Source organism: Ixodes scapularis, unplaced genomic scaffold, assembly GCF_016920785.2.
Source record: "Ixodes scapularis isolate PalLabHiFi unplaced genomic scaffold, ASM1692078v2 PGA_scaffold2__306_contigs__length_199485367, whole genome shotgun sequence".
Taxonomy (NCBI): domain Eukaryota; kingdom Metazoa; phylum Arthropoda; class Arachnida; order Ixodida; family Ixodidae; genus Ixodes; species Ixodes scapularis.
The window spans coordinates 57,746,876-57,759,632 of NW_024609857.1; the positions used below are offsets into that span (position 1 = coordinate 57,746,876).

Genomic DNA, 12,757 nt, shown 5'->3' on the forward strand with positions numbered 1-12,757 from the left:
TATAGCATTTTTTAGCGTTTCTAAGTTAATATTGGAGTCTTTCAAGCTGTACAATAATTATAATATATTCTCAGTGATTTGAATTATGCACCATTTGTGCTGAACTGCATCAAAAGGCTTACCCTACTTCATCCTGCTACATGTAGCCGAGATGTGAAGAATCTGTGCCAACATTGGGCCAAAACTTCTTTTCACATAATGAATACTGAAAATATTAAAGCTGAGGCCCCCCCCTACACGTCCAGATCGTTGTGGTTGGCTTGTGCTAATTTTCTGAACTTTTGATTATCGTCACAAATAGTGTTCCATTCGGTTTGATCTCTCTGTCAAACACCGACAGTACTCGAAATTTCCGCAATATCAAGTCATGTTTGTAGCGTGCCCTGGCAAGTGATACTCTAGTTACACAAGCAGTTTTAACTGTGGTTAGGCAAACGGCAGTTATCGGCCGCTAATCGTGCTTAGAGTAAACTGGACTGAGATGGTGTTACACAGCCATTTTGCTTGCAGTTGAAGGGTTGAAGCTAAAACGAAACCAACTGCAGTGTCCCATGTTCGAATCAAGGACACATTTTTTTATATTCATTTTGAATTGTTCAAAACGAGTAATTAGACCCATAATTTTATTTGTGATGTGTAACAAACGACTATCAAGACCCCTTAAATAAATACAAACATGGGCGACATGAGGGAAACTGCATTGGCATCGGCCAGAATTAATGGCAGCGCCCGAGGAGTGGGGGCTTCGCTTGTCTCGCGACATGGCGTAATTGCTTTTGCTGCATATCTATCTGCCTTTGAGACATGTTTCTTTTCGCGACATTTGTCTTCACAGTTCTTTCCAGGTGTGTTCCCTGGCATTCCGAAATAGTTAGTGCTTCGATAGCCGGCAATGCTGCAGTCTTCACCATCTTTAGCTCAGTTAGCAAGCCCAAACTGAGATTGTGGAGCTCAATTTGTGCTAACCATGGTTTCGTACTAGCCGCATCTCGGTCAGTTGTATAACTGCGCAGAACTCCAGTCTAGAGTAACTGCAGTTAGCTTAACTGTAGTTATGGATGCTCGTGTAACAGGGGTATAAGTTGGCTTTGTTGAGTGCGCTTCTCACCGCCCTCTTGTGTACGGCAGTAAAGCAACCGCTAAGTAAGCATCGTGATTTTGCTTATCTTGCTTCGCTGCGATGCACCCGCATGCTAAGAGCAAGGCACTCCTCCAAAGTGGGATATGTTAGAGACGCAGGCGTCGGGTATATTAAAAAGAAAAAGGGAGAAAACTTGGGCAAGTGCTAATGTGCCAACTCTACTTTGGAGTACAAATTCGTGAATAAAATTGCTGCTGTTATTTATGACAGACTGCTATGTTCTGGTGAGATCTTTTTCCAATTCAATAGTTAGCAAGGATACTTGCAAGAAACGTAATATGAACTGCTCTGTAGGTTCATTCTTCAGGGTGTCTGCAACCGGGAAAACTGAGAATTGTCAGGGAAATTTTTAATTACCTGGAAAAATCAGAGAAGTGTCAGGGATATTGTCAAAAAGCGAGCACAGTCAGAGAAAATGAGCTGGAAATGCCACCAAGTGCCCTGAGCAAAGACTTGAGGACTTGGAGGCAGAAAAATAGGCAATAAATTTTGCTTAGAGCGGAGAGCAGGCTCTGCTCACCCCGTTGTAGAATGTGCTACCCGATTCAAAGGGAAGAGCCGACAAATCCAGTCCAGGCCTTGGATTGGATTGGTTTGAGGGCATGACACTTGGCTAGATCCAGTTAGAGCTACTAGATTTAGTAACTAATGGGAAAACTGCAGACCCTAAACCTAATAATAATTTCGGATACTTTCGGCCTTAAGCCGAAAGTATCCGAAATTGTGCATCTGGCGGCCATGCTGCCAGCGAGGAGGCGAGCGCTGCGTTGGCATACGGCTGGCGTTCGGCCTGTCGACTTTCGTTGCTGGCACCCAACCGGATATGGTTAAGTGCCAGCCACATCATGCATTTTGTGTTAAAAAAAGAAGTTGCAAGGGGGCATCAGTGCAAAATTGGTCCATAATTGACAACAGTTTGAAAATCGTGTGCTGCAATTTTAATATAATGCAGCAAATGGTTGTCACAGCCTGTATGTTTTGAGTACTGCAAGTTTGTCTTTTTCTCTTTTCCAAGGTGAATATTACTACGGAATGCACCGTTCCAGAGCTGCAACACTCCTTGAAGCATGTAAGCTTTCTTCTCTTTATTTTTTTTTTTTTTTTTCTCTCTCCTTTTAATTGAGTAAGGATTCTGCGTTCGATATGAGACGCACCAGAATTTGTTTTGAAGGCGGCTCAATTGCACGCAGGTTGACTGCGAAGCGGTTGTCCTCTCCGAGAAATTTGCATCTCACGACCACTATGCAATGCTGCTCGAGATAGCTCCGGAACTGAAAAACTCGAAGCCAGGGGAGCTGAAAAGTGCCAGGTACAACCTTCGACTTGATGCATTGCGAGGGGCTTTCAACGTCAAGCTTGTTTGTCATATTTTCTGGGGTTGTAGTCTTCTAACCTGGGAAACTTTGTATTTTCAGACTTCCTCGCTTGAAGCACGTCATTTTGATCGCCGAAGCGGCAAAGCCGTGAGTAGACTATTGGGGCTATTTTCTGCTGATTTGATGTTTCGTAAATTAAACTTCTGATTTTACGTACCGCAGGGGCACAGTGACGTACGACGAATTGATTCAGTCTGTTCAGAATCAGGAGGAAGGAAGCGTGAATGTCGCCCTCCCGAAGGTCCAATATGACGACCCCGTCAGTGTACAGTTCACGTCAGTGAGTTGCCTTTGGTTTCATGCTACTCAACCAGCTCTGAATTGTGTTGACACGATAGAAAAGCTTCATGCTTTTCCAACTGGTATTGTGACTCGCTTAAAATGCTTCCCTTCTGCGCGTGCAGGGAACCACGGGAAAACCTAAGAGCGTTCTGCTCTCTCACTTCAACATTGTCAACAACGCTGAGACGGCTGGCCATGTGCTGGGATTCCAGGACCATGTATGTGCAGCAATGTGCATTATCTTTGCTTGTAAATGGTGCACCGTCTTGCAGCAATTGATTTATACAATGATCTAAAACTGTTAGTGGGCTCTCGTTCATAGAACCTCAATGCATTTTAGGGTAACTTTTAACTTCGTGACTGATGATATTAAGCCTCTTGACATTGTTTCTGAAACATTCATAGTGTATCGTCGCATAATTGCCAACAGATCGCCCACATGATCGCCCGCATTGAGTGCAGATAAAAGCTGTGCACTAACACTCTTCACTTCTGAAATATCGCAGAAAGTTGTCCCAGAGCATAACTAAATAATTTTTTTTTTTTTTTTTTTTGTGGAGACCTTGTTTTGAGGTATGTCTCGACATGCCTCGAGGCATACCTTGTGTTTAAATTTGCAACCCCCCTTATGTAAAGCTCCCTGTGGGCATTTAAGGGTTAAATAAATGAAATTAAATTAAATGTGCAAATAAGATTTGGATAAGGTCTTCTGACTGTGCTGAGGAACAAAACGGAGAGAATATGAACCCTGGGGAGTCATTTGTTGTGCACTCACTTACGGCTAGCGCGTGGGCATTTCTTTTTGTGCGGTGTCGCCAAATGAAGCAAAAAAACTTCCTGACCGTACTAATTGTTTCTGCTCCATATTTAGCTGAGTTTTCTTTTACTCAAATTTTGTCCAGGAGGACATAGTCTGCCTGACTCTCCCGATGTCGCACCCCTTGGGCTGCATCGCCGGCACGCTGGCTGCCGTGACTTTTGGCCGCACCCTCGTGTTGCCGGCGCCAGTCTTCGATCCCACGATCGCTTTCAAGGCGATCAAGGACAACAAGTGCGCGACTTTATTTGGCCTCTCTGAAAACTTCCTCGGAGAGGCGTGGCAACCTGAAAAACAATGCCTTGTGTGTCGCAGGTGCACTGCTGTGTATGGGACGCCGTCGGCATTGGCACAGTTGCCCCAGATCGAAGCCGACCAGAGCAAAGCTTCGACACTTCGCAAAGGTAATTTTTTGGGGCAGAATCCGGGTTCTATGACACCTGAATGGGGAAACCATTGATGGGCTGCTTGCAAGAATGGTACAAGTTGACCTGTACTATTTCTTATATTTCTGTTCTTGGAGGTCACAATTGCACCACTTTCTTTTTGCTAATGTAATATTCCAGGTATTCATTCCCCTTGAACCGAATAAAGACATTAATTTTGACCAGCACACGAGAAAAACGTTGGGACCCTCTTTCGGAGCTGTATCACTATTGCACTCAGCCCTTCAATCAGAAGGGCCATCGGCTCTGCATTTTTAAATGAGAAAGTTGCATTTTTAGTGACACCCGAAAGAAACGGCCAGCACATTGAAGCAGCTGCATGAGTTAAACTAGCATTTATGCTTTTAAAATTTAGGAAGAAAAAAAATACTTATAGGTTAGGGTTACTCTATTGTGGTAAAGCTTTATGAGGCACAAGTTCTGAAATTGGGTTTCCCAAGTACCCTTGAGCGGGTCCCGCAACCAACCAAATACTCTATCAATGTGTATAGCTCGGGAAAGTATTCTACCAGTTCAAGAGCTATTATAGCCTTTCTGAGCCTTTGGCAACTGTTTAATGCACTCCCTAGTGTGCAAGTCATTGTTAGCAAAGGGGATAGGCCTCTTCACTGCCTTTATTGCAAAGATGCCTAAAAGAGAAGAGGGGAAGGGTAGAGGTATCCTAGTGGTCACTTCGGTGGCTGGTAATCACGATTGTAGTTTCCGGGATATTGAAGAGCAAGGTGTTTTAGCTTTGATGCTGAAAATATATGATTGATTATGCATTTGTGTCCATCCTAGATATTTCAGTGTGACAACACTAGCTTTGGAAATTTTAAATGCAATTCTCGGGGGTCGGTGGCCGTGTGGGTTAGCGCACACCAGCTCGGAGCATGTGGAGCAAAAGCTCATGCTGCAGAACCCAGGATCCCGGGTTCAATCCCCACCCCTACCCGTTTCAATCTGGATGAGCATTGTACCAGCGTGCGGTCGTGTATCACTACTGCGTGATGCACGTTAAAGACCCCAAGCTAGCAGTTGCACTGCAGTGTCTAAATTTCTCATCTACAGCTGGGAGACTCGTTTCTCGTTGAGGCAGACCAAGTTCTAGGCTGTATAATCATACATGCAATCCAATTTTCTTTTTTTTCTTTTTTTTTATGCAGTTCTGTTTTATGTTTGCGTTACCCTCATAAACTGCCATATTTACACAATTTTAAGTCGACTCCCTCCAATTGCAATTGGAGGGGGTCGACTTAAAATTTTGTAAATACGGGAACATTCATAAAAGGAAGAAAAAAAAAATCTTTATGGGCGCATTTTACGGCAAACACTTGAGAACGGCAGGGCGTCTCTTTCGAAAGCCCAGCCATCAGCACGCACTTGATGCCTTCTGGCATGCTTTAGCTGCGCATGCACTCGCAAGGTGCATGAGATGCTCAAACGTTATCGAAACTAGGAAGCTCACTTCGGAAGCGGGACAACTGAAGCTGCTTCCTGTCATTCTCACTCTGTCTGCAAGACTAAAGGACTATGATTTGTTTTCACTGTGCTGTCGTTCACGTCATCACTGCTGCATTCTCAAAGCACGTCGTTGGCGTCGTTCAACGAAATGTAGCACTTCGCAAATAACAGCATCTTCCGTGTTTGCTCGTTGATCGCTTCGCACGTCACAGATAGGGACCGATGGTGCACATCTGTGGCGTACGTTGCAAGCCCGACATCTAACTCCAGAAGGCAACCCGACCTATCCAGATTTTGACCCGTGGAAGGCTCTTCGTTTGCCGTCACAGTTAAGATCCCGTGCCGTTGCAGATGCAACTGGAGCACCACCCGCTCCGACGGGTCGAACTTTCATCCAGCAGCGCAGTTGTTTGTTGCTTCTGGATGAAGAATGGCCATAAAGGAGCGCTGAAAGCCTAAACTGCCTGGATCACGCATGTCAATAAGGAGAAACATAGGTAGTTGGCGCTCCCGCATGATCTCGACACCTGATCAAACGACGTAAGACTGTGAATCGTGTGAAAACCGCAAAAAGAAGTAGGTGGGAGGGAGAGTGTTCCAGCGGCCATTCCGGAGTGGCCCTTACTTCAAGTGCTGCCTAGGGAGGCTCTACTGAGGGCGGGCGCAACTGCTACATCGGGGATCACGAGATATGGGCACCATTTTATTGCTAAATTTTTCTGGGAGTCTGTGGGGCAAAGGGACGTTTTATTTCCTGACTCAGGTCATAAGAGCCCATCGATGTGCTTGAATAATTGATGCAAGATATAAATGATTACTCTTCTATAGCCACCAGTTTTGTTCCGATAGGTTAAGTATTTGTTTATCGCAAAAAATGGTATATTCTGCCGTCTTGGATGCTGCTGCTTGTCTGGCAACCTTGCTTTCTCCTCTCGACGTTTGCAATTCTCGAAGTGAGAAAGGCTACACCAAGGCATTCGTTGTTTGCAATGGGAGACGAGAGGAGTAACAGAGTTGCGACAGAGCGGGCGTCTGCTATCGTGCAGGCAACATTGGCACATATCGTTTCCTAATCCTCTCCCTTGGGCGCCGTCATTAAATTGCAAACGCTCTCCAGGATCTGAGTTGCGCCCCACCCCCACTTGACCCCTCCCTAGTGCTGCCACCCCCTGGGAGTCGGGCACGCTGTTTACCGCCGTACATTCGGCTAATTTTCAAATCGCTATCAGTAATGCTCGTTCGTAGAAATAATTATAAAAAAAAGAGCTTGTAAAATGAGTGCACCGGAATTGCACAATGCTACACAGGTACAGCCGGCTGAACTCGTAACAAGTCCAGGTGTTCTTGATATCGCTATCATTTCATGGTGGTGGTGGAATGCTTTGGTTCCATTATGAGCCTACCCCCCCCCCCCCCCCCCCCCCCCCCCCCCCCCCCCCCCCCACTTCAGATTTTCAAAAATTGAAAAATGGGTCGACCTACCTTCGTGTAAATACCGTGACTATTATTCGCTTGTGTAGTCATGATCTTCATCTGGGAGTCTGCTTCTTAGCATTATCATTGCAATCTTTCTGGTTTAGGCTTTTAGAATCTCTTCTTTGTTTTCTGAAACGAAATCGTCTGCCGGAGCTCGCATTATGCCGGTTTTCCCCAGATTTTTACATCTTGTTGGTCTCGCTGTTGTGTTATTTGTGACTTAGATCTGTGGCATGCATTTCTGTGATGGGCTGCTCCTAATTTTGGCTGGTACATATCTGTTGCAGCCATTGTTGTGGGATCTTCATGCTCGTCGGAATTCATCAAGAACCTCCGGAAGAAGCTCTGCATTGGAAAAGTGCATGTATGTTCTTTGCATTAGTGCATCCCACATTGACACTGAGGCTCTAAGATTCCCTCCAAAAATAAAACCTTTGTTGCTATTTTCTTTTCTCTTCATATTTTTTTGTTTAGGTGATCTACGGTTCAGCAGAATGCAGTCCGGCCATTGCAGTTTCGAAACCAGAATGGTCAGGTGAAGACTGGATGCGCACGGTTGGCACACCCGTGGATCATGTTGAGGTAACAACCTATTGTGTCGTTAAGTTGATGTAAACAAATTTCTCTTCCCTTTAAAAAAAAAAAAAAAAGGGCACTTTGTTGGCTTCACTTTTTTAGATTCTGAGCAACCCTGAAGTTTGATTTTATGACAGTGGTGTTTCATGCTTTTTCAATTAACAACTCGACCTGGCCACTATTGTGACTTACTATATCTGGGTAAAACCAGCGGTCACACTGCAGCCTTAAAACATGCATTTTGACATTCAACACTTTTTCTGTGTGGCCGTAGAAATAAAGCTTTGTTTGAAGAAAAACAAGATTCAACTTTCGAAACACTTGATTGAGGTGCTTTGTCCACGGTGCAAGACTGCCATCCAGTTTTTATTTTGTGAGTAAAGGTGGCAAACATAAGTTTAGGCAAAATTACATTTAAATATTTTTTTTTTATATATAGCTAGCAACACGTGCCATGTTTTCCAAAACTTATGCCGTGTACAATGTGAAGAAACTGGGCCTTGGCTCAGCTAAAAATATCTTGGAAGTGTACAATCTTGTGGCCAATTTTACTCTGCGAGATGTCATCATAATGCCATCCGTAAAGAAACACTAGAATAAGTATTTGCTTTCAAATACTGTCGAGACCGGTTATAACGAAGTCAAAGGGTATCGGAAATCACTTCGCTAAATCCACTATTTTGTTACAATTGACTCCGGTTACCAAAGTGCAAAAGGGAATGGGAAATCGTAATCGCTTTGCTGTAGCCGCTATTTATAACCGACTTTGTTATAATGGTCTTGACAGTAGCAGGTTGCCATCGAAAACTGCGGGGAGCTCGATCAACAGATCTTGGGATTTTTCTGGGGTGAATGCTACACTGAAATGCACAGGGTGTCTAGCGACCGGGAAAACCGGGAATTGTCAGGGAAATGTTTTACGAGAAAAAATCGGGGATATTGTCAAAAAGCAAGCCCTTTCAGGGAAAATGAGCCGGATATGCCTTTGAATGCCCCGAGCAAAGACTTGAGGGCACAAAAAAAGGCAATAATTTCTGCTTAGAACGGGGTGCAGGCTCTGCTTGCCCGATGTAGAGTGTGCTTCCCGGTACAAAGGGAAGAGCTGAGAAATTTAGTCCAAGCCTTGGATTGGATTGGGTTGAGGGTACGACACTAGGCTAGATCCAGTTATAACTACTAGATTTTGTAACGAATGGGAAGGCTACGACCCCAATCCAAGTCTTAAGCCGAAAGTGTGCCTCTGGCAGCCATGCTACCATTCATTTATTGACGTGTGTGGTTGAGTGTCATGTTTTCATTGTGTTTTCGGAAGTGGGTTTTTCAACAATGATGTCGGCTGCAAGAAAGTGCTTGTTTAACTGGACTGGACGAACTCGAATGTATTTCGGAATATGCAAGGTGGATTAAGCCCATGCAAAATCATCCTCATAGTGCTCAGTGCTCAATGCCTTGTGTTGTAATTGTCGTATATATTTCACCATCTGTACAGTGGTCAGGAAATTCCACCTGAAATTGTCAGGGAAAACCATGGAAAAGTCGGGGAATTTTAAAATAATAATTTGCTAGAGATTTTGAATGCATCTCTGAAGATAAAAATTGCAGCTTCCTAGTCTGAGATGCCATTTTTCAAGGCTGGATGCCATTGAAGGGTTTCGAACAGTCACAAACAACGAGGATGCCTTTTTCAAGAACAACTCGCTGGCCACGTTTCTTTTTTTTTTTTTTTTTTTAAGCAGTAGGTAGTTTGTAGGCAGTATTTACACAAGATAGAAATCTGACATTTTTTTTTGTGGAATGCGCATCACATGACATAAGCAGCACACTTGGGCTATGCACGGCGGTGACGTCAGCTGCTCCGCAACGAAGGAGCGGAGGGGATGCTCGGACAGTACAGATCAATCCCAATTTGGTGGCAGATCAGTTTACTTTGAACAGTATTTTGTTAAAAAGCTTCAATATCGAGAGTAGAAACTGCTAAATTAAGCTTCTAATTTAGACTTCTTCCATGTGAACGAGGAAGTTGAGGGGGTTGCACTCACTGCTGACGCCACAGCACACCGTTCTGCGGATTCTTCCTTCGTGCGAATACAGTGATGTCTCATTAATTTGGACACCTTCGTTTCCCTCGTAAAGTGGCCATAATGCAAGTTCTCCATAATATACAGACAAAATGTGCACGTATTTGCCCAGTTTGCCCCCGAAAATGTTGCACATGTAGCGGGGTATTCATATTAATGGGGTTTGTGTCAGTGAGACGTGACTGTACCACTAAAAGTACCCGAATTGCGCATTGGTACCCAGTACAGTGTAGACCGCATAAAACGTATGTCGCAGGAGTCGCGAAAATCCGCACTATAAGCGGTACCGCGCTATAACCAAAACATCAATTTTTCAGGCCAAAATACATGCAATGAGACATCTTACCTTTGTAAAAGAATTTATTTTATGTTAGATGAAAAATAAAGCTTAGTATGAGGAAAGTCTTTATTTCACCAGACTAGTATAGTTCTGTCTCAAGTGTGTCACACATTTTGAAAGAAATGAGCGGCTTTTGCCTGGCGCAGCCTTTTTAACGGCGTCGCGGTTTGCGGATGGATGTTGCGAGCGTTCAGGATTGCTAACCCTAATCACTTCTCTCCGGTGATGAAAACGCGTGAAAATTCGCATCCTTCATATGGTATGCGCCAGTAATACCTTTAACTTGAGCACACGCATGAAAATGCGCCAAATAAGAAATCCGGGGGTGTTCGAGGACACAAATGCTTAGAAATCACCACTGTAGTCTAAGTAAACAAACACGACGACACGGGCGTTTCTGCCGTCTTGAGAGTGCCGCCATGACATCGCCGCACGAGTAGGTGGATCTTCCCTTCTAGTACTTGCTGGGTTATCATAGCAACACAGAACGAAAATTCACAGTAAAGGATAGCGCTTTTACGCGGAACGATGAGCTCCCCCACGCTGTCTACGACGACGATCACAACCGACGCCATGTTTGCGGATAGAAGCCATCCCGCGACCGGCGTGCAACGCGCGCGAACACTTCTCCTCGACCTGCGATTGGTCTGTCGTTGCGGTTGTTTTCCAACGCAGCGGAGGGACGCACGCACGTGAACGACACATGCGTGGGTCCCTCCGTCACTATGGCAACTGAAGCCTCTCTCTTCGCTTCTTCGAGCAACCTCCTTGCCCCGCGCCGTCAGCGCCGTTATCTAGTGTCGCACAGGGAAGCGTGCTCGCTGCGCGGGTCGTCGGCGCGGTTGGCGGGCTGTTCCAGAAACCGCACTATAACCGGTATTTCCCTTCGCGCGCCTGCATTTTAAGCGGTATGTAATTACATGGAGTTCTATGGGAGGCGAACCGGTGGTTTAAAAAAACCGCGTTATACCCAGTCCTGCACAATAAGCGGTTACGTTGTAAGTGGTCTATACTGTAGTAAGCTTGGCAACACTTGCGGAGAACAGGCAGTAAGGAGCTTCCTGGTAGTTGACGGTGTTTTTCTTTCTGTGGAATCGGTGCAGGTGAAGGTGGTGGACTCCGAGAACAAACTGGTGCCCTCAAACAGCAGGGGTGAGCTGTGCGTGAGAGGCCACCCTGTGTTCATGGGCTACTGCGGAAGCAAGAAGAAGACAGAGGAAGCTATTCGAGACGGCTGGTACCACACCGGGCAAGCGGCTGTTTTGTTTGATCGTAGAAGTGGCGGGGCATGTTTTGCCATTTACATGACAAGTCGAGAGAAATGGAGGTTTTCTCGAGATGAACTGTTGAGGAACCGACGTCGTATAGGGTGAGAATGCCGGGTTCTAAATGTCTCTCGCCGACTTCCGACTGCAGAGACGAGGCAACCCTGAGCGAGGACGGCCGCCTGACTATCTGCGGCCGCATCCAGGACAGGATTTGCCGGGGCGAGGAAGTCGTCGACTGCCGGGAGATCGAGGAGTGCCTCTCCTCCCACGCAGCCGTCGAAGAGGCGCAGGTAGGGCTGGCTTTTTCTGCGGGGCCTCCTGGAAAAAGTGGAAACCTTAAATCGTGTCTATTTTCGTGGTGCGATGGCGTTTCATTGCACAATTGAGTGACATTACCTCTGTGCCCCTAGGTTGTGGCAGTTTCTGAAGAGATCTGCGCCTGTTTGAAGCTAAAGCCTGAATCCACCGTCACCGAGGAAGAGGTCAAGGATTTCTGTAAGGAAAAGGTAAGATCTATGCTTGCTTACCTGTTGCCCTTGAAGGGAAGCTCCACTGAATTATAACAGTTTTTGGAGTAATGGGTGTTTTCACACCGAGAAATGTTTATGAAAGGCTCGACATTGTTTGTGTCCTTGAAAGTTAAATATTGTTTGTGCATTCTTGCTTTAAACATGAGCACAAACCGAAAGTGTTTAAAAATGTGTGTTTGGCGCATCGGAACGCTAGGAGGGGCACACCAATCAACGGACAACATAGAGTGTGCAGGGAACGCGCAATGACGAGGCAGTGAAGCGTGCTCCGTTGTTGGTTGAGGTGTCGGCGGTGGGGGGGGGGGGGGGGGGGGGGGGGGAGGGAGGGAGGGAGGGAGGGAGGGAGGGAGAGGGAGGGAGGGAAGAAGGGGGAAGGAAGGAAGGAAGGAGGGGGAGGGAGGGGGGGAGGGAACTAAAGCATGCAGACGGATATCGGGGCAAACAAATCTACAAGGTGCCATATTCAGTAATGTCTGGACAGAGTATCAAAGTGTGCTTCCTCACAGACAAGATAAATTTTAATGCAATTGGAAGGGAATGCATTTTTACAGTTCATTCTTTTGTCTGGCGGAACTCAATGAATGCTAAATTTTGTGTGGCTGTTGATATTGGTTTTATTTCTTGGCAAATTTAACACGTTGCCAGGCATGTGAATAGTTATGAAAAAGGCATACATAGTTTTTTTTCTTCCAGATTAGTGAAGCCTCGATTCCGAAGTATGTCCTGTTTGTGGACTCCTTTCCCAAGTCTGCACTCGGGCAGGTTCAGAAGATCAAGATGAGGACAGAAGCCCAAGAGAAGCTCGGGCTGTAGGGCATGCTCCAAGCACATCCATTTTGATATCCACAGTGGATTATTCAAGGCATCTCATTTGTTTGAATTGTTTTCATTATCAGGGCAACACTTGTTTGGTTCTACAACTACTTTTACGATTCAGTGTGATTGGCCACACCTGCTGATGGAATAAAGCTGCTCAAACGTGCT

General features: G+C 45.6%; 1 protein-coding gene across 2 annotated transcripts in view; it reads left to right on the top strand.

The window, feature by feature from the left end:
- LOC8025092 (medium-chain acyl-CoA ligase ACSF2, mitochondrial) overlaps positions 1-12,757 on the top strand; it is a 32,829-nt gene extending 20,072 nt beyond the window's left edge. Inside the window, exons 12-24 of one of the 2 annotated variants that reach the window (XM_029987458.4) lie at positions 2,157-2,210; positions 2,332-2,450; positions 2,557-2,604; positions 2,680-2,797; positions 2,922-3,017; positions 3,702-3,850; positions 3,932-4,020; positions 7,269-7,345; positions 7,456-7,563; positions 11,079-11,224; positions 11,392-11,533; positions 11,654-11,749; positions 12,467-12,757. In XM_029987458.4, the coding sequence (XP_029843318.3) occupies positions 2,157-2,210; positions 2,332-2,450; positions 2,557-2,604; positions 2,680-2,797; positions 2,922-3,017; positions 3,702-3,850; positions 3,932-4,020; positions 7,269-7,345; positions 7,456-7,563; positions 11,079-11,224; positions 11,392-11,533; positions 11,654-11,749; positions 12,467-12,586 (1,362 nt within the window). In that variant the 3' untranslated portion in view covers positions 12,587-12,757. Of the gene's footprint in view, positions 1-2,156; positions 2,211-2,331; positions 2,451-2,556; positions 2,605-2,679; positions 2,798-2,921; positions 3,018-3,701; positions 4,021-7,268; positions 7,346-7,455; positions 7,564-11,078; positions 11,225-11,391; positions 11,534-11,653; positions 11,750-12,466 lie in introns of both variants that reach the window. The other variant, XM_040505151.2, reaches the window with a different exon arrangement.